Source organism: Trachypithecus francoisi, unplaced genomic scaffold, assembly GCF_009764315.1.
Source record: "Trachypithecus francoisi isolate TF-2019V2 unplaced genomic scaffold, Tfra_2.0 Contig00586, whole genome shotgun sequence".
NCBI lineage: Eukaryota > Metazoa > Chordata > Mammalia > Primates > Cercopithecidae > Trachypithecus > Trachypithecus francoisi.
Genome location: NW_022680749.1, coordinates 3,346,541 through 3,373,983, shown reverse-complemented (window position 1 = coordinate 3,373,983; position 27,443 = coordinate 3,346,541). Strand labels below are relative to the sequence as shown.

The window sequence follows — 27,443 nt, the reverse complement described above, 5'->3', positions numbered from 1 at the left end:
TTTAAAGTTTAATCCTATGATTAGGTTAAACAAACTCTAGGGAAAATGTCACATTAAAATAATGACATATTCTAAAATCCAAGCTTAAAAGCAGATACATTTGGGGATAGTCGCTGTAATTGTGTTTTACTCTTATCTTTTTTAACTATTCATTTTAAATCAAGTTTCCCTCATTTATGAACATAAGTTAATTTTTAGTATGGGAAATGTTCAAAAGATAGAAACGCAGACAAAAATATATAGGTGAGAGGATCACTTGAGGCCAGGAGTTCAAGAATCCAAGACCAGCCAGCCTGGACAACATAGTGAGACTCTGTCTCTCCAAAGAAAAAGAAAAGAAAATATTAACCAGGTGTGCTGATGTGCACCTATAGTCCTAACTACTCAGGCTGGAGCAGGAGGATCACTTAAGCCCAGGAATTTGAGGTGACAGTGAGCTGTGATTGCATCACTATACTTCAGTTTGGGTGACAGAGTGGAAAGTCCCTGTCTCTAAAAAAAGAATAAAATAAAATAACACTTTTTCAAAGAGTCTTTACATGATCAGTTTTTTTGTTTGTTTGTTTGTTTGTTTTTGAGATGGAGTCTTACTCTGTCACCCAGGCTGGAGTGCAGTGGCGTGATCTCAGCTCAGTGCAACCCCCACCTCCCAGATTCAAGCAATTCTCCTGCCTCAGCCTCCTGAGTAGTTGGGATTACAGGCACTCACCACAATGCCCAATTTTGGTATTTTTAGTAGGCAGAGTTTCACCATGTTGGTCAGGCTGGTCTTGAATTCCTGACCTCAAGTGATCCTCCCACCTCGGCCTACCAAGTGTTGGGATTAGAGGTGTGAGTCACCACGCTGGGCCTATATGATTACTCTTAGACTTCTGTGGCATCTTTGTTTCCACAGCTCTAGCCAAAATTTATTACATAGAAAGATTTTTGTGATTATTTGTTGTAATCATACAATTTATTACTCACAAGGGTATAAACTCTCTGGGGATAAGGACCATGTCTATTTGTACTCACCAGTGTGACCCTCAATACCTGCTACATAGTAGATACTCAACAAAACAGTCACTAATAGGGGATAAATACAGAATGCACTTAAAAATTCCAGCTTGGAATTCCACTAAAACAAAAATCCACTAAAACAAAACTGTCCATTTTTTACAGGTTGCATCACCCACAGATACAAGCAATTTTGACAGTTTCCCTGAGGACAACGATGAACCACCACCTGATGACAACTCAGGATGGGACATAGACTTCTAATGTATTTCTCTTACCTGCTTCTGCCTTGCTGAAGACAGCTTTTTCTGAGACACAGCTGCCAGCAAACCTGAGGGAAAGAGAGAAGATTAGTGCTCGGGGTCACCATGATGCCTTTGATCGATGCTGCTCCAGTAACTACAGTGGCATTAGGACTTATTGCTTAGATGACAATAGTGCTCTTTACATGTTTTCTGTTTGAACCTAAAATAGCAGTTGACATGGTGGTCCTGAAGCAAAGCCTTTCATCAGTAGAGATGTTTTCTATTGTTGCAATGACCTTGCTTTGCTCTGATTATAATTTGAAAGACTGTAGGAAACACTTCAATCTAGTATAGGAGTCTGTACCTTGCTAGAATATTCAAAAAGATGGAAGAATAATATATTGGGTACAATAGATTACTATGGTACAGAAACTGGGCTATTCCCTTTCTTCAAGTGAAGGCTGTGGGATCTATTACTGCAGGCCGGTGTATATACCATACAAAAGAGGACCACACATCTGTTGGTCACAGAGTTCATGTCACACCAGTGCTAGAAGTTTCATGATTTTATTTCCCAGCAGTGCTGATGACAAGACTGAATGTTACCTTTTCTTTCTGACAGATTTTAAAAAATGATATGATAAAAGCACAACTGCTATAGATTCTGCTGAGACCTCTCATAATAGGTATATATACGTTTTCACAGAGGACTGAAAAATAATGCATGATATTTGTTTTGTTTTTTTTTTTGATAAATTGGCATGATAGAGTGGGGGAAAAAGCAATTCACAAAATCATTTCATATTTTTTAAAATATTGTGCTTAAAGATGGTCCTGGAAGTAAATGACTAGCAGCCAATTGGTTTTACCTAACATACCCTCAAACTGAGGCTTAAAGTATTCCCTTTTATAAAAATAAACCCTTGGGGTGGGGTGGAATGGGGGGGATTAAAATTCATCCAAAAAATAAATAAAAACTATATAGGTGCTATGTATATCTTTCATCTGTAAATGTCAGTGTCTGAACAGACAACACAAATTCAGATCATTATATGTGTAGCCAGAAACTCAAGCATTTTCACTAAAGTTATTAAACCAAACTCCTGTCCAATTTCACTTATACAACATAGTCAGTCTAGACTTGAGAGACAAAGGTGATCATAAACCTATTTGAACTAGCTTCTTGTCTTAGGCCTGAACCAAAAAACAGACAACAAACAAAAAACAGGAATGAAAAACAAAAATAAAAGAAGTAGAAAAGACAAAGAAAGAAAGCCCAAAGTCAAAGTTAAGATTTACAGGTTTACAAGACCAGGAACATTACTTATTTGAGGTCAGAGAACAAAACAAGAACCTGGCCAGGTGTTGATTTCCTTTTCTGTGAATTAGCTGAGTCCGTAAACTTGTCTAAGTAAGAAAGGAGTACGGAGGAAAACAGGAACCTGATTTTTTAAAAAATAAATTTTAAATAGAACAGAATTCCTACAATTCTGCAATTTCATACTACCTAAAAAAGACTAGATTTGACAATGTCAAGCTGATTTACTTTATTCACATGGAGAAAAGAATCCACAAATTAAACTGAGTCCTTCACTGGCAGGCCAGTTGACTATTATTAGCTGTCATAAGTAACTCAGCCATTTGGAAGCATTTCCTGGACAAAATTGCATTATACCTATGAAGAAAAATATAGAAGCTTTCAAGCTGTCATTCTGTTTTGGCACTGTGTGTGAATTTGGTATAGTAAATTGAGGCTTGCTTTTTTTTCAGTAGAGTTTTCTTTTTAATCAATCAAATGCCTACATTTCTGGAAGAAAAAGTCCAATTAGATCATTACACCTTAACTAAGAAGGCAAGTATTATAAATTTTGCTTGAATTGTTCTTACTCAGAACTACCTTAGAATATATCTTATGAAAATATAATATTCTCAAAATTTTGGAGGATAAAATGATAAGGGAATAAACTTCAAGTAAAACTTTAATCCTAAAATATTATTGTTATTCTTGTGTTTCTGGGGTTTTCCCTCTCTTACAATTTCTCCAAATTGGTCTATTCCCCAAGATATCCACTGTTTTCTACAGATTTTAGAATATAAAATTAAACATATCAACTTAAAATCTAGCTATGAATGTTATTCCAAGAGTTTTATATTTTTAATTGGCTTTTTAAAAATATATGATTCCAACATTATAGTGAATGTTCAGTAAATTTTGTTGAAAGATAATGTGGTTTAGGCATGCTAAAGACTTGCTAGAGTACTAAATTCACCTTGTTATTTAGAAAGAGAATCTGCTTCTGTAACTTTTTAAAAATCTGCAAAGTCCCAGAGATGAGCACTTACTATGGATTTTGGAACTATGGTTCAAGTCTAAGACAACCAATATGAATACGTTCAATGGAGAAGGAAGAAGTAGCATTCAGCACAATGTAACTGTAGATTGTTTCTTCCACTTGTTACTGCATCTTTGTTCATTTCACCCATAGCATTGCATTTGATGTCTGAAGCAATCATCACAAAATAAAGGTAAACTACATCTTCCAAGATGTACCAACAGAAAACATTCATCTAATTTTCAACATTGAATTTCTAGGATTTAAATCTTGTCTTAATGAAGACTCTAGGGCTAAACTTCATGGTCAGTTCCATAAAGTGCATCTCACTCTATTTCTGAATTTTTCACAACCCCTCTATTTTGTTACACTAAAGAACATCTGCATAAGTTAGAATAGTGCCAACTTGTTTGATTTGTTATATGATTTTCTTGTTAATGTGTTGAGTATGGGAAATAAGGGCTTTCTGTGTGTCTTGACTCACAGGAAAACTGAAACTGCCAAGGGAAACAACATTAAAATAACTGAGATAGATTGAATACATTTGAAAAAATAATTTCTGGAAAAATGCTATACATGATTTTTATGTTTATATCTTCTTTCTTATTAAGATATGAACCAGATCCATATGGCATTCAAAACAAATTTATTCTGATTATATTCTTTACAAGTCATAATTTTTACCTAAAATTGTGGAATATGCATGTGAATTACACATGTGTAGTAATAAACTCAACTATTGAATTTTTCCTGTTTCATTTCTAAATTACTGAACTGATGGTAAACAAATTTAATGAAGTCAGCTACCATATTGAAAATAAGGATATTAGAACTGATTTCATACAATAGAGGTGATCTGTGCATTATCCATAACAACTTTTTCTTTCACAATAGGACCACAGACAAATATTTATGTAAATAGATATTTTTGTGTGATATTTTGTGGTACATATAACTTTTTTTAGTGTTTCACAGCATTATTATTTCATTTTATTTGTATTGAATAATGTTTTTAGGTCTGAGTAGACTTGAATTAATGTCATAATTGTCAGTATTATTGAAAATTATGTCAACTGTACTGTTATTCATCTGTCCCATAGTTTAGAACATGACCTGGCTATCTGGCATTGTTGCAAGTGCCTTAAATTCATGGCATCCTATTAAAAAAACAAATTTGGTGTTATGCTGCATGACAAAGACAAACACACCTCAAAATGTTGTCCTTTCTTAGCTTGCTGCGTTTTACAGTTCTTTCTGCTAACAATTTATAAGCCTTTATTATATAATATTGATGAATTACAGAAATGATGAAGTTGTTCTCTTATTTCTGTTAAATGTACCAGAGCTGTGTATCTGTTAATGAGATACAGCGTCATTTCTGTGAAATGTATAAATGTATGTGCAGGTCAAATTAATATATGACATTCTATCAGTCTGTATACAGGTATTCCTGTTTTGCTAAGCTGTGCAGATTCTGTAAAAATAAATTAGTGCAGTCAAGTTCTAACATATCTCATTTTATAGACTCCATTGACAATGGTCCAACCCAAAAGAAAAATTGGAAATGACTGCTAACCACACCTCGTTATGATACCAATGATGAAAAAGTCACTTGGTGCACCTCTCAACGAAACAGGATGCTTTCTCTGAGTTCTTGTATATGCAAATCATTTATAAGGCAAGTTTTCAACAGACCTAGAAAGCAAAACATTGAAAGTGTGTTGTTAGCCCTCCTCTCTGCCCCTGCATCAACAGACAGAGCTCTGGGACCTTGGCAATGACTCAGAGGTTGGGGCTTTCTGAGTAAAGGGACATTTCTTTAAGCATCATCTATCAAATTTATTTCAATGTATGATGTTTTTACAACTGGTCAATTCTTTGGTATTCTTACAGCTATGGTTATTTGATTGTCCTCTTACAATTTGTTCTACATGAAAGAGTTCTTTGTTAGTCAGAATGCAACAAACTGTCATCAAATGGTCATTGACCACTTGCACTCTTTTGATGTAGATTAAAAACTTTTTCACAAACTTAACCTGCTTTGATTTGCTCTGTATTTTTCCTGCAGCTGTAATTGCTGAGTGCCTGTTGTATACTTTATAGAGTTGAAATAAAAAAAAATAATTACTTTTGAACTTAGTTGACGTTTAATTCCAGATAAGGTTCCAAGAATAGAATTGGTATATCATCCCAGATGAAATACCAGGTAGTGCTGTTATAGAATGTCACTATAACAAAGTATGAAATACCTATAATCCAAGCATTATTCATGAAATAATATACTATATTGTAATCTAATATAAAACTAATTCAACAAATTGGTTTTAAAGAATTCATAAGAATAATGTTGGGCCATCCAGTGTGAAAAGCAACGTGAATACAGATATTTACACAAACTCAGAAATTAGCAGATTTCTGAGCACGACCACCACACAGTCCTTTTTTGGGCTATCCCTAGTCAAACTCTGTATTAGGCAAAACAATCAAAGGGACAATTCTTGTATATTACTACATCCTAGGAGGAAATGATTTCATATGAAGAGCAACTTCATGAGTCTTTGTCCAAGGATAGTTCACCTGATTCCTTGGCTTTACCATGTGCACAAATAAGAAAACTTTGGGGAACAATATGATTACAACGAATTCAACTCTCCAAAGCCTGTTAAATATATTCTTTCTACATCCGCTATGTTCTTCTCTGCAGTAAATGATGCACACATTAAAACTGTCTGCAGCATGAAGATCCTCTCAATTACATTGTTTTTGTCTTTTTGATCTCACATTGCCGGTGACAGTGAGTTGAAAACCCTTATTTGATGTAAACTAGAAATTCAGTCCAGTGAACTTTTTCAGATAAAGCTAAAAAAAAAAAAAACACTTGAAAAAATACTATGTCACGATTGCACATCCAGTAATTTCATTTCTTCTGCAAACAGAACTGTAATATAAGCTTTTAACATCCATCCTTTAAGTTATGCGATTTTTCATACCCTTAATCTAAGAATGTTCTTCTTGATTGTGAAAGTTTTTTTTATATTAATTGCACAGTTTTGGGAGGAGCATACAGATCAACACAATCATTAGAAGGATGGGGAGGAGGAGGCAGTGATGGTGATGATGTTGCATCTACATCACTCACATCTTGTGCCTATTTCAATGGGAATAAATCAATGTGCAATTTTTCAAGAATGACAATAGGAATCATTCTAAATTTGAGATAAATGGATTGATTGTGTGATCACCCAAATGATACTCAAGTGCAACTATTACAATGTTACACCTGCAGACCTACATTGAGATTCTTAGTTATAGCCCTGTATGTCAAGCTCATAATACAGGCCACCATATTAATGTTTCTTTTGTGTATGTGGGTGGTGTTTAAGACAGGGCCTCACTCTGTCACCCAGGCTGGAGTGCAATGGCACAATCTCAGCTAACTGCAGTCTTGACTTCCTGGGCTCAAGGGACCCTCCTGCCTTGGCCTACCAAGTATCTAGGACTACAGGTGCATATCACCATGCCCAGTTAATTTCACACTGTTTTTTGAATTGAGAGTCATATTGAGAGTTTTCCTCTGTGTCCCCAGACTTCTCCTTTCTAACTCAGAAAGTCCTATAAATTGATAAAATGGTAATATTTATCTCTGGCAGCTGATTTTTATCCAAGGTAAGTCTATGGAGCAAAAGACAAATCTATCTATCTACATGTCCACTAGCAAAGCCAAACAGGTTAAGCCTCAAATTTGTGCAAAAATAAATAAATAAATATAGAAAGAAAAAGAAAAAGGAAAACAAGGCATCCCTAACAACCCAAAACTCTGGCCACAGATTTTATAAAAATTCACGGACAAGCTCTAGGCTAAGCCAGTGTTTTTCAAACATCAATGTCATAAGATGTATCTGGTAAATAATATAAAAACATAGGCTTCTAGGATAATCCAAAATTATTTTGAGGTATAACCCAGGAATCTGAATTTTTAACCAACCCCTTAGTGTATTTTGATGAGAATATACATCTCTGAGGTAGAAGCAGGAGAAAAGGATCCATGGAGAAACATTTCAGGAATGGGGGGTGGTAAATGAGGTAAACAAAAAAAAGTCTGTAAAAAATCATGGACATCCAAAGCCTATAAATGTTCTCAGAAATGTTAAATGGCATTTATATTCCACCCATAGAAGTGTCCTTTCAATTAACATATTAAAATGCCCTATTAATAATAAGCTACTTTTTTGTTAAGGAATAGACCTATGTCTTGATTTGCAAAGCCAAAAATAAATATGTGTACCCACCTCTAGTATCCGGTACATCGGGACAGGATACTGGGAGTTAATTTGAAGGAGGACTCTTAGTCCTCTGAGGAGAAATGATACTGGTGACCTGAGCTTCTGGCTTAGCTGGATTTTGGCCACAGTTCATCAATGTCTGATTTCCCTCCCTGGGGGACTTTTCTGTGCCATGTAAGTCAGGTTGGGGCTTTTGACTTACTTTGGCCATTGAAAAGTGAGCCTTGTCACTGCAAGCAGAAGCTTTGAGAGCCAGTTCTTGCTTCGTTACATTCTCCTTTCCCTGTGATGTTGTGATCAGCATTTCCTTAACAGTGGCTGCACTGTCAGGTTCAGAAGCAGAGTAAGGACAGTGATGAGGAGGAGTGGAGCCCCTCACCAACTCCCAAAGGTGATTTACCACTGTAGAAAACAACAGGCAGAAAATAACAGAATAAATCTTTAGACCCTGAGTCACAGGCAGTAAAAACTGCAGTGAAGAATTTACCCAAATCCCCAATCTTCTGACAGAAACTACCTCAAACCTGACATAGCAAAGATACATTTTAAGGAGTGATGGAAGGAAACATTTTAAGAGCCCAGACCATCTAAGATTGGGGCAATGATTTACCTGGGCAATTTGCCTGAAGACTTTCAAATTCAGAAGAACTGGTATTAAAGCAAGAAAAGCAAAGAGGAAATTATGTTAGACATGGAATCGAGGGATTTGTAATTCCTAGGAAGAACATGATTCTTCAAGGTTCCTGGAAAGAGGTGAGAGTGGAGAGATTTTACGATAAAACAAAATTGGAATAGGAACAAGATACCATCTTAACTGTAATTCTAAATGTCTTCTGTGTAACCCTTTGCTAACTACATGGGCCACAAATTACTATGTATATTGAAGTGAATTACTTAGGGCCTTGGTTTCCTGACCCATAGGAAGATTATTAGACTTATTTTTGATAATAAAACTCTATGCTTTTAAGTTTCTTCACTTACAACTTCCCTCCAGGGGTTGGCAAACTATGATACACCAGCCAAATTTGCCTTACAATCTGTTTTTGTAAATAAAGTTTTATTGGAACAAACATATTGTCTAAAGTTGCTTTCATGTTACAACAGCACTTGAGTAGTAAGCTAGAGACTGCATGGCAGGTAAAGCCTAAAATATTTACTATCTGGCCTTTTCCAGAAAAAAGGTTGCCAATCTCCGCTCAAAAAAGAAAGATTTGCAATGAGCTGACGATTTTCAAGTTCACTTCTCCGTAGAGCTTCAGGACCTTGAAGTAATGTCTCAGAGTCTACCAAGATGGAATAGGGAGAGGAGTACCTGGATTAAGAAAAGGGGACATGCAGGGAGTAGGTTCCACAGGCTCCAGATTTCTAATTCTGATTCAGCCAGAAAGGTTACAATATTATTTGTTTTACATATCAGTTTAACATATTCTAATGTTAAACCACCCATATATTGGCCGGGCGCGGTGGCTCAAGCCTGTAATCCTAGCACTTTGGGAGGCCGAGACGGGCGGATTGCGAGGTCAGGAGATCGAGACCATCCTGGCTAACACGGTGAAACCCCGTCTCTACTAAAAACTACAAAAAACTAGCCGGGCGAGGTGGCGGCGCCTGTAGTCCCAGCTACCTGGGAGGCTGAGGCAGGAGAATGGCGTGAACCCGGGAGGCGGAGCTTGCAGTGAGCTGAGATCCGGCCACTGTACTCCTGGGTGACAGAGCGAGACTCCGTCTCAAAAAAAAAAAAAAAAAACCACCCATATGTAGTTATGCTTATATATATGTGTGCACATTGTATATATGTATGTATGCACATATGTGTATATACATGTATATACACACATATGTACACATGTATACATACACATGCATGTATACACATGTATATACACATATACGTATGCACATGTACATACACATATACGCATACACATGTACATACACATATACGTATACACATGTATATATGCATATGCACATACATGTATACACATGTATATATGCATATACACATGCATATATAGAAATATAATTTAATATGTATTTAATATTTCATTGGTATAGTTGCCACTCTATGCAGTACTATCAAACTGGCTCAATTAACATGGTTTATAAATATTATTTATATCTTATAGGGTACCCCCCACTCTCCCTCCATCCTCTTAGCTTTTTGTTTTTAAAATTGTTTTGGCACGTTAGAGTCCTTTTATTCTATATAAATATTAAAACCATATGGTCACGTTTCATGAAAATACCTTTTAGGATTTTGATTAGAATTATTTTTAGTTCATAATGGGAGAAATGACAATCTCATAACTTTTTCCACTCGTGAGCATTATTTACAGTTTATAGAATGTCTTCAAAGCATTTTCAATACAATTCATTTACATACTTGGTTGCTATTAAAATAATATCTTTTAAAATATTATACTCTTGAATATTTTAATTCTTTGTTGGCACAGAGAAATTTAGCTGATTTCTTTGTTTTTTTTTTTTTTTGAATGGAGTCTCACTCTATTGCCCAGACTGGAGTGCAGTAGTGCTATCTCACCTCACTGCAACCTCCGTCTCCTGGGTTCAAGCCTCTCCTGCCTCAGCCTCCTGAGTAGCTGAGACTTACAGATGCACACAACCATGCCTGGCAAATTTTTGTATTTTTAGTAGAGACGGGGTTTCACCATGTTGGCCAGGCTGGTCTTGAACTCCTGAGCTCAGGTGATCCATTCACCTCAGCCTCCCGAAGTGCTGGAATTGCAGGCGTGAGCTACGGTGCCCAGCCAATTTCTTGTATAGTGCTCTTATGTCCACCATCCTTGCTGAAATTTTACTGATTAATGTCTCCATCTATTTATTGGGTTATTTCTAAAGATAATATTGTCATCTCTGAATAATGAAATGTTGTATTTAACTCCTTATAGTTCCAATCAGTAATTTTTTTATCGAAGTAATGGGCTGACTAGGACTCCAAATAAATGTATAATAATGAAATTACAGTCGGCCTCCTTGCTTCTTTTCTGATTTTAAATTTCCTTATTAGATGTTTGATACAGGTTTTATATGCATATACATGATCATATTAAGAGAGTTCTTACTTGGTCATTCTTTTTAAAAAATCAGGCCGGGCGCGGTGGCTCAAGCCTGTAATCCCAGCACTTTGGGAGGTCGAGACGGGCGGATCGCGAGGTCAGGAGTGACGGATCGCGAGGTCAGGAGATCGAGACCATCCTGGCTAACACGGTGAAACCCGTCTCTACTAAAAAATACAAAAAAAACTAGCTGGGCGAGGTGGCGGGCGCCTGTAGTCCCAGCTACTCGGGAGGCTGAGGCAGGAGAATGGCGTAAACCCGGGAGGCGGAGCTTGCAGTGAGCTGAGATCCGGCCACTGTACTCCAGCCTGGGCGACAGAGCGAGACTCCGTCTCAAAAAAAAAAAAATCCAAATTCTGTTTCAACATACATTAAGATGGGCACGTTACTTTCTTAATCCTTTTATTGTGGTCGACTTGGCAGAAGATGTATGACACATCTAATGTTAAACCACCCATGCTTCCTTTGCATGAATTCAACTTTGTCATTACATGCATTTCAAATATATTGATGTTTTTGATTTGCCAATGTTGTACTTTATTTATTTATGTATTTTAGAGACAGGGTCTCTCTGTCACGCAGGCTGGAGTGCACTGGCGCAATCCTAGCTTACTGCAGCCGCAAACTCCTGGGTTCAAGTGATCCTCAAGGCCGCCTCAGCCTTTTGAGTAGCTGGGACTATAGACACACATCACACACAGCTAGTCTGTTTATTTTTTATAGAGATTGGGTCTTGCTATATTTCACAGTCTGGTCTCAAACTCCTAGCTTCAAATGATCCTCCTACCTTGGCCACCAATAAGATATTTTAGACTTTTCTATCTATGATCTCAAGACAGTAGCCTAAAATTCCCCTTTCCTGAATTATCCTCATCTGTTTGTGTATAAAGGTCATACTAACCTACTTAGTTAGGTTAGTCTTCTTATCCAGAAAACAGAAATATATGGATCTATACTCCATTACTAGGAACTGTAAATTTAAAAATTAAAATAAACCATTTTTATTATTCAGATTTATAAATTAAAGTTTAAAAGTAGCAAAATGTTGGTTAGAATGTAGAGCAATGTAAAATTTTCATATACTGCTGGTACAAATAGGAATTTTTACAAATTGGAAGAATAATTTTCCAATATTTAACAAACTTGAAAATGTCTGTATCCTATAACTGAACACTTCTATTCATTGGTATATTTTCTAGAAAAAAAATTCATACACATTCACTAGGAGAGATATATACATATATCAGCATATCTTCAGAAGAATTTTGAAATAGTAAAAAATTTAGAAGTCAAACTATTCATCACGTGGATAACAGACCATTAAATCTGGTGTATTCAGACAATAGACTATTATATGAAATAGAATATAAATGTATTAGTTAAATTTAACACGGATAAATTTCAGAATCAATGCTAAATGAAAAAATTGCATAATACAGTGTGACAACATTTATATAATTTTTTAAGTGAGAAACTTTTATTTTGGGAGGAAATGGCAAATTCAGTTATTTGAATCAACTCTCTTACCGAAACTTTAAAATGCTACTACAACAACCCTAGAAGAAACCCTAGGCAATACCATTCAGGACATAGGCATAAGTGAGGACTTCATGTCTAAAACACCAAAAGCAATGGCAACAAAAGCCAAATTTGACAAATGGGATCTAATTAAACTAAAGAGTTTCTGCACAGCAAAAGAAACTACCATCAGAGTGAACAAGGAACCTACAGAATGGGAGAAAAATTTTGCAATCTACTCATCTGACAAAGGGCTAATATCCAGAACCTACAAAGAACTCAAACAAATTTACAAGAAAAAACAACCCCATCAAAAAGTGAGCAAAGGATATGAACAGACACTTCTCAAAAGAAGACATTTATGCAGCCAACAGACACATGAAAAAATGCTCATCATCACTAGCCATCAGAGAAATGCAAATCAAAACCACAATGAGATACCATCTCACACCAATTAGAATGGTAATCATTAACAAGTCAGGAAACAACAGGTGCTGGAGAGGATGTGGAGAAATAGGAACACTTTTACACTGTTGGTGGGATTGTAAACTGGTTCAACCATTGTGGAAGATTGTGTGGCAACTCCTCAAGGATCTAGAACTAGAAATACCATTTGAGCCAGCCAATCCATTACTGGGTATATACCCAAAGGATTATAAATCATGCTGCTATAAAGACAAATGCACACATGTTTATTGCTGCACTATTCACAATAGCAAAGACTTGGAACCAACCCAAATGTCCATCAATGACAGACTGAATTAAGAAAATGTGGCACATATACACCATGGAATACTGTGCAGTCACAAAAAAAGGATGAGTTCGTGTCCTTTGTAGGGACATGGATGCAGCTGGAAACCATCATTCTCAGCAAACTATCGCAAGAACAGAAAACCAGACACCACATGTTCTCACTCATAGGTGGGAACTGAACAATGAGATCACTTGGACACAGGAAGGGGAACATACTGGGGCCTGTTGTAGGGTGGGGGGGGGATAGCATTAGGAGATTATACCTAATGTAAATGACAAGTTAATGGGTGCAGCACACCAACATGGCACATATATACATATGTAACAAACCTGCATGTTGTGCACATGTGCCCTAGAACTTAAAGTATAATAAAAAAGTACTTAGTAAAAAATAAAATAAAATAAAAATAAAATGCTACTACATATGTATCTATGTGGGGGTGTGTGTTTGTGTGTGTGTGTATATGTTACATCCCTCTCTCTCCCTTAAAAATCTCAAAAAGTTGGCAACATACTAGGAAAAAGCCAAGTCAAAACCTAAGGGAATATGGGGACCATGAAAGTGGCCACTAAAACTTTATTTACTCTGAGAACATTTCTCGAGTCTGTTGAAGTGGAGCTTTGGTTTAATAGCCATCTGGGACAAGGGATAGATATAAAAGTCAATATTCAAGGACTACAATTTTAAAAAATTAAATGACTTAAACTTACAATTAAAGTATATTAAAATAATGGTATATGTTACAAAAATTATACAAAATATATAAATACTCAAAATATATACTCAAAACTTATTACTACCTAAATATCGTACTTCATCGTACTATTGCATATGCTCTTGAAATTCTTTATGTCAGTTGTATCTGTGTGAGACTCGGTGCAGTGTCTCATACCTGTAATCCCAGTGTTTTGGGAGGCTGAGGTTGGAGGATCACTTGAGGCCAGGAGTTCAAGGCCAGCCTAGGCAATATAGGGAGATCCTGTCTCTATTTTAAAAATCATTTTTAATTATCTGGGCCTGGTGGCATGCATCTGTAGTTCTAGCTATGCTTGTAATCCCAGTGCTTTGTGAGGCTGGGGCAGTTGGATCACTTAAGTTCAGGGATTTGAGGTTGAAGTAAGCTATGACTGCACCACTACACTGCAGCTTGGGTGACAGAGCAAGACTCTGTCTCGAAAAAAAACAATCGTATCTATATGGTGAATGTACTGTTTAATTGTGAGCACATCTGCACATCTTCCCATCTCCATGGTCAGTGGAGTCACAGTTTTCACTTGAAATCGTCTTTGATGATTAATTTTATATGTTAACTTGGGTATCAGTGATACCCACATTGCTGGTAAAACAGTATTCCTGGATGTGTCTCTAAGGGTGTTTCCAGAAAAGATTTGCACTTTAATTATTAGATTGAGTAAAGAAGGTCTGTCCTCTCCAATGTGAGCAGGCATCATCCAGTCCACTGGGGGCCTGAACAAAAAGGAAAAAGAAAGGAAAAGTCTCTCTCTTTTAGGGACTCCATCTTCTCCTACCCTTGTACATCAGAGCTCTCAGACCTGAAGAGTTCTTAATCGATGATAAATGTGGGTTTTTTTTTTCTTTTCTTTTCTTTTCTTTTCTTTTCTTTTCTTTTTTTTTTTTTTTTTTTTTATTGAGATGGAGTTTGATTCTTGTTGCCCAGGCTGGAGTGCAATGGTGTGGTCTCGGCTCACTGCAACCTCCGCCTCCCAGGTTCAAACAATTCTCCTGCCCCAGCCTCCTGAGTAGCTAGGATTACAGGCATGAGCCACCACACCCAGCTAAATTTTTTGTATTTTTAATAGAGATGAGGATTCACCGTGTTGTCCAGGCTGGTCTTGAACTCCTGACCTCAGGTGATCCACCCACCTCGGCCTCCCAAAGTGCTGGGATTACAGGCGTTAGCCACCACACCTGGCCTGGATTTTTTTTTTTTTTTTTTTTTTAAGAGATTGGATTTCACTCTCTCTCTCACCCAGTCTGGAGTGCAGTGGTGTAAACATGGCTCACTGCAGCCTTCACCTCCTGGGCTCAAGTAATCCTCTCCCCTCAGCCTCCCAAGTTGCTGAGACTACAGGTGTGTGCCATCACATCTGGCTAATTTTTTATTTTTAGTAGAGATGAGGTCTCAGTATGTTGCCTAGGCTGGTTTTGAACTCCTGGGCCTATGCAATCCTCCTGATTCAACCTCCCAAAGTGTGATTATTGGCATGAGCTACCATGCCTGGCCTCAGTAGATTTTTTTTTAAGGGCAAGAAAAGCACCTTTAATTGACTAATATTTGCCTTTCAATGCCTACGAAAACAGGAAAAAAATCTGTTTCTCCCCTACTCCTTACATACTTGTAAGAAAGTTCCACTTATTTATTTACTTACTTATTTTTCTAATCTCAGCTGTGAATTAAACCCTAGCAAAGCAATTTTTCAGACAAGTTTAGGACTGTGCCTGCAAATCAGGAACTCTAAATACAAGAAAACATGAATTTTAAACCTTTAGACTTCACAGGTCTAGCCACAGTTCCCTTCTAAAATTCTTAGACAGTGTAAATGATACTAGTAAATGGTATTAGCAAGAAGGCATAGGAGAATATGGCTCTAGTAGAAAGCTAATTCACCACTCTACTCTCTGCCTCAATGCTTCCACAGCTTCTAAGTAAGCTTGTGGCTCTACTGAATTCACAAATCTGTTGGTATTTGCAAAATGTTTTTCATTTCTTTTTCAAACATAGAGCTTACTTTAAAGAATATGATTCTTGTGGTAAACAGAATCAGCGGGATTGCAGTAATATTATGAGAAGATGGAGATACTGATGGAGAAAATAGCACAATCAGGAAATGTAGACAAGTATAATGAATATACTAATGACATTTTGAGAGGTTTTGGTTGAGGTCGATTTGCTTCTTAAAGTCATTATTATAAATATATTTTAGAATATAATCCTAAAATAATAGTACACGATTTTTTACTTAGCATCTGATAACTACAAATTGAGTACACAATACATATTGAACTGAACATTTAGAGATGGCATTTCTTACACATCTTCCATGATCTTTTCTTCTTTAAAAGAAATCTTAAAAAAAATTGAACTTTTTTTTCTGCCAGAACTCTTCAAAAAACAGATAGAAGAACAAAATTGGGTCTAGTGTAAAATATTGACTATCAATAAAATGCATAACTGCCATTGACATATATAGTAACAGCTACATATACTATATTAGGACCTGCACTTCCAATATGCTGTTTTATTAATTTTCCTGCTGCTCCTTTTCTCCGTGTACATCATGTTGACTCAAATGAAATGAAACTATTAAATAGTACATTATAAATATTGCTTTGCATAAATTTATTGAATGTTTTTATCTTCCTTTTGAAAATGTAAACCTGAGATTATTAATATTTTTATTATCCAAATAAATTAAAAAAGAATATTCTGTTATATTTCCATTCTCCCTGAATAGTTCTATTGTCTGAACTTCCTTAAGATTTGTTTGTCCTGGATTTCCCTATAACATTATATATTAACATAGGAATCTGGAGACCCAGACATTTTTATCCAGCAATGCAATATAGAGCCTTTCAACTTCAACCAAACTAAAACATTTAACAAGAACCTAAATCTCGCACCCCAGCTCCTTTTTTTTTTTTTTTTAAGAATATGGTGGTGACAGTACCAGACCTTACCATTTTAATTCTACCACGTGTAGATTTAATTTTTAACAAAACATTATGTAGAATATTAAGAAGGACAAAGCATATTTGGCCTTAGAGAGTTTGCAGCATAGGCAGTTGTGAAAACATACAAGTAATTGGACATAGAAAATAAATATAGCTACAGGATTAATACATTCTTTTCTCTTCCCTATTAAGAACTTCTACGGAAATTCCACCAGGAGGCAGCAGAAGAGCGGGTTTCTCCCACCTCCCCCCCACCCCCCACCCCGGACGCCGGAGACACTGCGGAGCCTGATGTCCCTCAGAGCTTTAATCTTCCCCTCAGTCGCCTTTCCCCTCACCCGCCTCTAATTAAGTCAGAAAGGCCCTGTATTTATTTGCCCATGAACTGACACAGCAAACCAACAGCAGCCATTGTAGTGTGAATGGATTTGCGACCAGGCAAGGGGCTTCACCGGGATTACCCGCCCCGCAGCCGGATGAATGTGCTGAGCACAAAGTCTGCTCAAAGACGAGCAAACGGACTATTTGTGAAAATGCCATCCTGGCTCAAGTCTGATTAAGACCGTGGGTCCCCAGGCCGTTTGATCTTCGCTCATCAAAGAGAGTCTTTAAACAAGCTTCATTTTACACTACTGTATGCTAGCGACGGGTTGTGACACCCAAGTGCAGCCACCGTGAGCAGCCGGCACTGGGAGCGCGTGAACAATGGAGATTCGCCGAGCCGCCTGGTGCAGGGCGCGGGGCCTGAGCGCTGGGAAACGCGCCGGCGCTGGAGGCAAGGCCTTTGCGGAAAGACTCAGCTTTGGGAGCCCCTAGGTCTGCCCAAGAGATACCCCGACGTGCCTCTTGCCAAGGACTCCTAGACTTCTCTGAAAAAGCTTTTATTTTTTTAACTTAAGGGTGATGAAGAATCCTTACACGAGTTAATTATACATCCCTCCTCCTCTTCTCCGCCAAAAGTTAATAGTTCCATTTAATAGCCTACAGCTTCCACTCTTTAGTATTTCTAAGACTGGGTGTCAAGACTCAGGTGTTTTTAAGGTCCTACTTTCTACTTTTCACCGTAAGGGCCTTTACAATTCACTAGCTGGAGAATTAGTGATAGCCGAAAACATCAGCTTTAAATATTACAACCAATTTTGTGATGGGAAAACAACCTCTATCTCTACACACACAAACACACACACACACACACACACTCTCTCACATATTTTTTAGAAAGTCGCTTGGTTCAAGTAATTCACGTTATTTCCAGGCACTTAATACTTACATGCCAGTCTCTTCAAAATCGACTTGCTGGGCCGGGCGCAGTGGCTCAAGCCTGTAATCCCAGCACTTTGGGAGGCCGAGAAGGGTGGATCATGAGGTCAGGAGATGGAGACCATCCTGGCTAACACGGTGAAACCCCGTCTCTACTAAAAAAAAAAAAAAAAAATACGAAAAACTAGCCGGGTGAGTTGGCGGGCGCCTGTAGTCCCAGCTACTTGGGAGGCTGAGGCAGGAGAATGGCGTAAATCCGGGAGGCGGAGCTTGCAGTAAGCTGATATCCGGCCACTGCACTCCATCCTGGGCTACAGAGCGAGACTCCGTCTCAAAAAATAAAAAAAAATCGACTTGCTTAGTATCGATGTCAATGATTATTACTTGATCTTTAGGCTGCATAAAAGAACAGACTCCTTGCAGGATGTTCTTATTTAACCTGAGGGAAAAAAAAAAAGCCTTCTCTTGGCAGTGCTGAAAGAAAAAGAAAAGAAAGAGAGGAAGAGAAAGAGACTTTTGTAGTGAAAAGGAAACTCTCCATCTCCCCTTCATCCCATTTTATAAAGAAAAGCCAGCACCACAGCAAGAGTTAAGTGGCTTTCCCATACTTAGGAGCCAGATTATGGCTGGCACCCTATACAGAGTACCGTCCCCAGCCTTCTGACTCCTTGGCAAGATGCCTTTCTTGGCCATACCCTGGGAGAAGAGCTGTCTTATAACGGAGGTAATAATAGGAACCCAAAGACATGGAAGAAAACTGTTTTTCTCTAGATGCGGAGACTGTTTCATGGGATCCTACATCCTGCTTTCTGCAGACACTGGCCTATCCTTAGGGTTGGAGATGTTAGATCTTATAGGGGACTCGCCGGGCGCGGTGGCTCAAGCCTGTAATCCCAGCACTTTGGGAGGCCGAGACGGGTGGATCACGAGGTCAGGAGATCGAGACCATCCTGGCTAACACGGTGAAACCCCGTCTCTACTAAAAATACAAAAAACTAGCCGGGCGAGGTGGCGGGCGCCTGTAGTCCCAGCTACTCGGGAGGCTGAGGCGGGAGAATGGCGTGAACCCGGGAGGCGGAGCTTGCAGTGAGCTGAGATCGGGCCACTGCACTCCAGCCTGGTGACAGAGCAAGACTCCGTCTCAAAAAAAAAAAAAAAAAAAAAAGATCTTATAGAGGACTCAAAGAGGACATTGCACTCCCTATACCCACCACCACAGACCTTTCTGAGTATCAGGACCTCAGAAAAGATGCAGGCAGGTATCTATCTGGTTTAGGCACTATCGTCACTGTGTTTTAGTCAAATGTTTCTGAGTTCCGGGCTCTACTCTCAGATTAACTTTTAATGTCCTGCTCCAGTAAAACACATCTTCTGAGCTTGGTTAGAAAGCTACAATAGAGCCTAATTTATCTGGGCTGACCATCTCCACTGCTCAAACAAACATAATCACGGTCAAATCTTGCCTTCTGTTTGTACTGGGGAGTGCAGAAAAATCCAGCTCTCAGGGGAGTCATAACATGGACCAGGTCTAAAAGTTCTTTTAACGTCATGAAGAACATTAAGACTAAACTGTTTTAAAAGTCAATGAGAAAGTCGTATCACTTTTTTTCCAAAACATCAGGGATGAGGAATCCCTACTATATTCAAGATTGATACTAACAAAAATGTTGGCAACACACACCGTAAGGAATGATATTTATGCAGTATTTTCCTAGCAAAGTAAAAGTATATGGCAAGAAATCTGCTTCTTTTGATTTAATCAAGAGAAAGAAGGAATGAAGTAAGGTAGGAAAGGAGGGAGAGAGAAAAGAAAAGAGGAAAGGAGGGAATTTAAAATACAGCAGTAGACTGGGCGCCATAGCTCATGCCTGTGATCCCAGCAGTTTGGGAGGCCAAGGTGGGAGGATCACTTGAGCCCAAGAGTTTGAGACCGGCTCTGCCTGGCAACATAGTGAGACCCTGTTTCTACAAAAAATTTAAAAATTAGCCAGGTGTGGTGGCATGAAGCTGTAGTCCCAGCTACTGGGGGGTGAGGTGGTAGAACTGCTTGAGCCTGGGAGGTCAAAGCTGCAGTTAGCCATGATTGCACCACTACACTCCAGCCTGAGCCACAGAATGAGACCCTGTCTCAAAAAATATATAAAAATGTATAAATTTTTTTAAAAAATCAGTAGTCACAAATAACAGAGATGGAAAAATAGTCGGTGAATAGCATGGTGTGTTTTGGAGCATATTTGTCTGTCTCCTTCATGGATGAAAAGGTTGAGAAATATATGTGTGGCATCCAGCACTTAAAATACAAAGAAGACATGTATTATTATGCTGTTCCTGAGTTAGGAGATTCAATTCCACACTGATAAGCATATTTCACCTATTTAAAAATATAATACAAAATATTAAACTTGTTACATTAATTATGATCATATTTATGCCAGATTGAATAGGAGGCAGGGTTCCCTGCAGAACTAAATAAACTCAGTTTAATAAACTAAATTCACCTACCCTGGCTCACACCTCCTCTGTCACCCAGCTGTAAGAGAGACTCAGACAATCACCAGAACCTTCTCTCCTTCCTGAGATGTGTTGGTCACAGTTCCTGCACCTTTTTCTTGCTTCTCCATGACCTAGTATCTGCCAAAATACAATCGATGGTGGAAAAATGTTTACCCCCAGCCCCATATAAGTACATTGTATTTCCCCAACTACTCACAGACTGAAAGCTTTCTGAGGACAACAAGCCTGCCTTTCATATTGTGAGAGATGCTCCCAATAATGGGTACATGCCGAATATTAACTGGCTGCTGATGGAACAATGAGTTTTACTGTACCTCTTTATCTACCTTGCACTCTTGTTGCCAGTGAGCAAACCACATCCTGGAAAGGATTTTCAAATGGAGAAAAAGCACTGAAAAAGTAAATGTCCTCATTTGGAACAAAGGTATGATTTACTATGTACTTAGCCCTCTCTGAGGACCACCCATGTAATTTCTCCACTGAATAATTTGTGAGGTTACCTCTCCTCTGCCCACTAAATGATTTGGAGGTAGATTACATGAGAACTCATCTTTTATCACACAATATCATGTATAACGCTTAGCACAAAGTAGGAACTCAGATATTGACCAAATCATTATTCATTTTAAACTCATGACAACTTCAGGAGCAATGTAAAAGATGAGAAAGAAGGTAGAAGCTAGCCCACTCTTGAACCCCTATGCTTGGTTTAGCTCTCCTGACTCAATGTCACAGATTCTGTCCAGACTCAGTGAATATTGAAACATAATAGACATATGATTTGTTTTCAGAGATCAAGGTTGAATTTATGCAACAAGTTTCTTTGTTATAACAGAATTTTCCCTTTGTTGATTAAATTGTTCCACTTTCTTCTCTTTTGCCCCAGGCAATGGATTTTTTTTGTGAAACCAAGCTTTTAATGAACCAAGTTCATTAGATGTATTAATCATATACTATCTCTTCAGAAAAATAAAGGCAAGAGATTGACCTTTAGTGTGGCACAAATGTATTTCTAGATTCTAAATATTTAAACAGAGTAATAGCACTAAAAAGAAACATTTTCAACCTTCTGATTGGCAGGCGGATTTTTCTCCACATTGCAACGTCATTCAAACTTAACACAGCTTTCAGATTTCCTAGTACAGTGAAGGTGCTTAACGCATTGATTCCTGACAGGATAATTTCCCGGGCACATGGAATTTGGGATGGGAGGAACACTACACTAGTCTAACTAGGGTACCATTCAAGAATGATTTAGATGATGTTCTTAATGTTACCTTTGAAACTGAAGGAACTAGAACACAGACCATGGTAAATTGTGTTTCAATTACTCCTTACCTCACTAAACTTTAGGATTTTATTACTTAAAGATTGTCACTGGCTTTACTTGGTGGTGGCCCCAGTTCTGACTAGAGTAGGTCAGTCAGCATGTGGAGTCATTATAGACAGCCTAAATCTATACAGCTTAGAGGAGCACAAAATAAATATATCTTACTCTCTATTAATTCAATAGTGATTATCCAATCATCCCTTTTTGAGACTCGCAAAACAGTTGCCTATTTTCTGACACTTATAATATCAATCTGTTTCTAAAAGAATTGTGTACATTTTTATATTTATTACTATAATTTTATTGTTACTACATCTTTTATTATTACTGTAATTAGAATAAAGAGAACTTTATTCTTTAAAATGAGAACTGTGTCTCATAAATATTTGTATTCATTGTGCCCCTCCCCCCACCACCCATCTCACCAAAAAATTTAAAAAATAAAAATAAGGCAACAACCCAGAGGGCAGCCCAATGCCAGGGCTCTAGGCTTCCAATACGTTTTTGTTGGATTAAATAGATCATTTCCCTTTTATAAGCATGACACCATTCTTATACACCAGCTTTACTTTATTATATCTACACACCAATTTCAATGACGTCAAATTCTCTTTCTAATTCACTTTCAGCTCTTCTTCTCCTCAAGGTAGTTTCTTATCTCCCCAGAAGGGGTGTTGAGTGGTCCCGTGCAAGGTATGACTTGGGAGCAAACTCTGCGTTCGGAAGCGTTGCGATATGATATACTAATGAGGAAGTCAGGCGCTAAGCCCTAAGGGTTTCTATTGCCCCGCATTAGCCCACCACTGAGAAGGGAGAACGGGGAAAGGCGACTGACCCGGTACGTTGGACCCTGTCCGCTTTGGCCCCGGCCACTTTGATCTCACGCGTCTGCCTAATCAAGTTCATCTACTGCCGCGATTGCCCTGATTCAAAGAACATTAAATGGTTTGATTATCGGACGGTCATTTCCCTCTTCCCTCCAGCCCTGATCTAATTTCTAAACGCCAGTCTCTCGCCTCCCTCTCTAAACTTCCCATCAAAAGAGAATTAGCTCTTCTTCCTTCTTACCCTCGTTTGATGTGCAAATTTCCTTCCCTTTGCACATTTTTCTCGCAGTGGCGGGGGGGAGAGGAGGAGGAGGGCAACTGAACGACCTTAAAGTCAGGGATCTAACTCAGATCTGCAAACCGCGACTCTGAAGGGTTAATGAGCAACTTGCACCCGCCACCTGGCCCTCTCAGAGGCGTCTTGCTAGAGCCATTGAATTACAGATCAGTTTGTATTTAATACTGAATATGACTTGTGTGCACAGTCAGCGAGTATTGGCGTAAGGGAGAGGTGCAAAAAGTGCTTTTGCAAAGCGTATCACCCCTCGGCTCTGAAAAGTATTTCAGATCTGGATAATTCAACCCTTACTGCCCGGCAAGGGCACCCAAGTTCCCAGAGTTCCTCCTGCCGCCTGCATTTATTAAAGTCGTCTGCTATAATGCTCGCTGCTAGCCGTCACCCCGAAGGTGAGCCGAGCCAGCCGAGCGACCAAGCCAGGGAGGAGCCGGGTGAAGAGTGTCAAAGGCCCCCCTTCATGTACACAAACACACCCCCTCCCAGTCCCTCCCAGCGCTTTGAAATCCCATCCCGGCTTTGTTGTCTCCCTCCCAAGGGGCCGGAATGCTCCGGGCCCGCGGTATAAAGGCAGCCGCGGTGGCGGTGGCGGCACAGAGCTCTGTGCTCCCTGCAGTCAGGAATCTGGGACCGCAGGGGGCTCCCAGACCCTGACTGTGCAACCGCACCGGCACGGTTTCGTGGGGACCCAGGCTTGCAAAGTGACGGTCATTTTCTCTTTCTTTCTCCCTCTTGAGTCCTTCTGAGATGATGGCTCTGGGCGCAGCGGGAGCTGCGCGGGTCTTGGTCGCGCTGGTAGCGGCGGCTCTTGGCGGCCACCCCCTGCTGGGAGTGAGTGCCACCTTGAACTCGGTTCTCAATTCCAACGCTATCAAGAACCTGCCCCCACCGCTGGGCGGCGCTGCCGGGCACCCAGGCTCTGCAGTCAGCGCCGCGCCAGGAATTCTGTACCCGGGCGGGAATAAGTACCAGACCATTGACAACTACCAGGTGAGAGGGGTCGGGCAGTCCGAGGATGCTCTGACCTTGAAAGGGTCCTATTTGGAGAGGAGGGAGTAGAACGTGCTGAGTGTGTGCGGTTCAGGGAGCATTTGGCAACCCTGCAATTGGGAGCAGTGGGCGGTAACAGGTTTTGGAGAGGTGGACAGATAGGGACTGTAATCAGCGCACGGGTCCAAGAGGGCGGGTACCTGGACGTCTGGATGCCTCACCCTCTCCCCGAACCCTTCCCACAGCCGTACCCGTGCGCAGAGGATGAGGAGTGCGGCACTGATGAGTACTGCGCTAGTCCCACCCGCGGAGGGGACGCGGGCGTGCAAATCTGTCTCGCCTGCAGGAAGCGCCGAAAACGCTGCATGCGTCACGCTATGTGCTGCCCCGGGAATTACTGCAAAAATGGTGAGTCCTGAAAGCTCCCTTCACACTAAAACTGTCCAGCCTTTGAGCGTCTATGAATAGGGGGAAAAAAACTCCGCCCTGAGAACTCTGCGGCCCCACCTGCAAATGGGTCTTCAGCATGCAGGATTCCGCTGAAGTATCTTCAAGTGTTTAATCGGGAAGAAGAGAGAAGTTCGGAGGTCTCTGAGGTCCTTACCTTCCTCCGTGGCCCTCAATGATTCAATGCAACGGCTCACCTCGTAGTGAACCCTTCCATAAAAATTTGTCAGGGAGAACCTTGAGGTCAATTGAGCAGGTAGATGACAGGGAGGACGATGGGATCATGCAGAGACTAAAGAAATCAGCTTTGGCGTTCAGCTGCCCTTTTCATTTTTCTTACTGTGACTCTCACAGCTTTGCCAGATTGGCCTCTCCTTCTGATTTTTGCTGAAACTGTTGTCAACCAGAGGACTGTGATTTATCTGCATGGGCCATTTTTAAGAGAGATCTTGATACCCTCACAACCTGACCTCTCCATCCTTCCCCCTCCCTCTACCCTCTGCTGCCTTAATATAAGTACTTCTCCACCCAACCACAGATCCACTAACTTTTAATTTTTCAAAAGGTGGACTTAGACAGCTAAAGAGGTCTCCAGAAATAAGCTAACAGGGTGGCGACCCTCCTTAGGACCCAGCAGTACTCCAAGATGAACTAAGTAAATCTCTGTAATATGGAAATTACGCAGTAAAGTAACTGGTGGGTGAGATTGCAATGTTCCAGGCAGCTGGAATTGCATTTACTTAACTTAGTCTGGCAGGAACCATATAGCACCAGGGGCAGAGAAGTTATTTTTAAGAACATTGTTAAAAGTGACTGATTTTCTTTTTCTTACCCCAAGGGTAACATTAAAATGGGCAGAAATCTCACTTGCCCCTACCACAGTTGGTGGGAAAGTATTTTAAATGGCTATACTAGGGATATTACATATGACTGACTGTATACAGTATACACATTTGTGCTTCTGTCCATCTAGAGAGTTTTGCATTAACCGTAAAGAGGTTTAAAATGATGTCACTGCAATGAAGTATCTCAAGTTGGCCCTGGCATGACAGACTGCCACTGTCACAGCTGTTAGCAGTAATGCATTACAACCCTGAAGTTAATCACTATTTCCTGCTTCCTTAGGAATATGTGTGTCTTCTGATCAAAATAATTTCCGAGGGGAAATTGAGGAAACCATTACTGAAAGCTTTGGTAATGATCATAGCACTTTGGATGGGTATTCCAGAAGAACAACATTGTCTTCAAAAATGTATCACACCAAAGGTAAGGATGTTAAGACTCATTCTTAGCACATCAAAAATGTCTTTTGAATTATTTTAGTGAAACGATGCAGGTTTAACAGTAACTATGTACTTTTTTCCTGCTATCTTCTTCATAGGACAAGAAGGTTCTGTGTGTCTCCGGTCATCAGACTGTGCCACAGGATTGTGTTGTGCTAGACACTTCTGGTCCAAGATCTGTAAACCTGTCCTCAAAGAAGGTCAAGTGTGTACCAAGCATAGGAGAAAAGGCTCTCATGGGCTAGAAATATTCCAGCGTTGTTACTGCGGAGAAGGTCTGTCTTGCCGGATACAGAAAGATCACCATCAAGCCAGTAATTCTTCTAGGCTTCACACTTGTCAGAGACACTAAACCAGCTATCCAAATGCAGTGGACTCCTTTTATATAATAGATGCTATGAAAACCTTTTATGACCTTCATCAACTCAATCCTGAGGATATACAAGTTCTGTGGTTTCAGTTAAGCATTCCAATAACACCTTCCAAAAACCTGGAGTGTAAGAGCTTTGTTTCTTTATGGAACTCGCTTGTGATTGCAGTAAATTACTGTATTGTAAATTCTCAGTGTGGCACTTACCTGTAAATGCAACAAAACTTTTAATTATTTTTCTAAAGGTGCTGCACTGCCTATTATTCCTCTTGTTTTGTAAATTTTTGTACACATTGATTGTTATCTTGACTGACAAATATTCTATATTGAATTGAAGCAAATCATTTCAGCTTATAGTTCTTAAAAGCATAACTCTTTACCCCTTTTAATTCTGGAGTCTAGAATGCAAGGATCTCTTGGAATGACAAATGATAGGTATCTAAAATTTACATGAAAATACTAGCTTATTTTCTGAAATGTACTATCTTAATGCTTAAATTATATTTCTCTTTAGGCTGTGATAGTTTTTGAAATAAAATTTAACATTTAATATCATGAAATGTTATAAGTAGACATGCATTTTGGGATTGTGATCTTAGAGGTTTGTGTGTGTGTATGTATGTGTGTGTTCTACAGGAACAGACATGTGACATGGTTAAAGATGATCAGAGAAAAGACAGTGTCTAAATATAAGACAATATTGATCAGTTCTAGAATAACTTTAAAGAAAGATGTATTCTGCATTGATAAACTCAAATGGTCATGGCAGAATGAGAGTGAATCTTACATTACTACTTTCAAAAATAGTTTCCAATAAATTAATAATACCTACCTAAATGGTCAATATTTTTTGGACAAGGAAGAAAATCATCCACAAAAATAATACTCCAAAGTACTTGGTGATCGGCGGGAACAGGAGATGTGCCCATAAATACAGTTAACAAATACATGCAGATTTCATACCCAACAAAATAATTTGCAGTATCTTAATTACTACTACATGCAAAGCAGACTTGTTCTAATTATTTTGGTTTTAAAATAATTATTAATTAAAAATCACAAATCCTTCCTCATTCCACTCTTTTTTCCCTTGCTTGGTGAGTTTACTATTTCAAATTTTGTTTAACCTGAAATCTATTGATTGGAATGAGGATAGGGATACAGTATTTTAAAGAAAACCCACAGGAATGAAATCTAAATTTTCTTTGCATTTTTACTTGCCAGA

The 27,443-nt window shown here is 39.0% G+C and overlaps 2 protein-coding genes and 1 long non-coding RNA gene across 6 annotated transcripts in view; 2 read left to right on the top strand and 1 right to left on the bottom strand.

Annotated features, from left to right (window-relative positions):
* PRKG1 (protein kinase cGMP-dependent 1) overlaps positions 1 to 5,709 on the top strand; it is a 1,377,278-nt gene extending 1,371,569 nt beyond the window's left edge. For both annotated transcript variants that reach the window (XM_033215293.1, XM_033215282.1), the window contains exon 18: positions 1,162 to 5,709. In XM_033215293.1, coding sequence (XP_033071184.1) covers positions 1,162 to 1,260 — 99 coding nt within the window. In that variant the 3' untranslated portion in view covers positions 1,261 to 5,709. The remainder of the gene's footprint in view (positions 1 to 1,161) is intronic.
* Positions 1 to 20,855, bottom strand: part of LOC117085949 — a 72,302-nt gene extending 51,447 nt beyond the window's left edge. The window contains exons 1-2 of one of the 2 annotated variants that reach the window (XR_004438149.1): positions 20,665 to 20,855; positions 1,275 to 1,327 (exon numbers count right to left, since the gene is read on the bottom strand). This is a non-coding gene — a long non-coding RNA (uncharacterized LOC117085949). Of the gene's footprint in view, positions 1 to 1,274; positions 1,328 to 18,172; positions 18,223 to 20,664 lie in introns of those variants that run through there. The other variant, XR_004438146.1, reaches the window with a different exon arrangement.
* Positions 20,856 to 21,018: 163 nt separating this feature from the next.
* Positions 21,019 to 26,794, top strand: DKK1 (dickkopf WNT signaling pathway inhibitor 1). 2 transcript variants are annotated; one of them, XM_033215271.1, is made up of 6 exons: positions 21,019 to 21,100; positions 22,636 to 22,844; positions 23,866 to 24,118; positions 24,364 to 24,526; positions 25,691 to 25,831; positions 25,947 to 26,778. In XM_033215271.1, the coding sequence occupies exons 3-6, from the start codon at positions 23,876 to 23,878 to the stop codon at positions 26,198 to 26,200; spliced, it is 801 nt and encodes a 266-aa protein (XP_033071162.1). In that variant the 5' UTR covers positions 21,019 to 21,100; positions 22,636 to 22,844; positions 23,866 to 23,875; the 3' UTR covers positions 26,201 to 26,778. The 2 variants fall into 2 exon arrangements, with proteins under 2 accessions (XP_033071162.1, XP_033071153.1); XM_033215262.1 differs by lacking the exons at positions 21,019 to 21,100; positions 22,636 to 22,844 and having other exon boundaries at positions 23,650 to 24,118; positions 25,947 to 26,794.
* Positions 26,795 to 27,443: the final 649 nt, after the last annotated feature.

Bases quoted from the DNA above. Each gene is read 5' to 3' on its own strand.
- DKK1 (XM_033215262.1), top strand. From the start codon at position 23,876: ATGATGGCTCTGGGCGCAGCGGGAGCTGCGCGGGTCTTGGTCGCGCTG. The intron at 24,119-24,363 runs GTGAGAGGGGTC...CCCTTCCCACAG, and splicing joins AGACCATTGACAACTACCAG to CCGTACCCGTGCGCAGAGGA. The intron at 24,527-25,690 runs GTGAGTCCTGAA...CTGCTTCCTTAG, and splicing joins CGGGAATTACTGCAAAAATG to GAATATGTGTGTCTTCTGAT.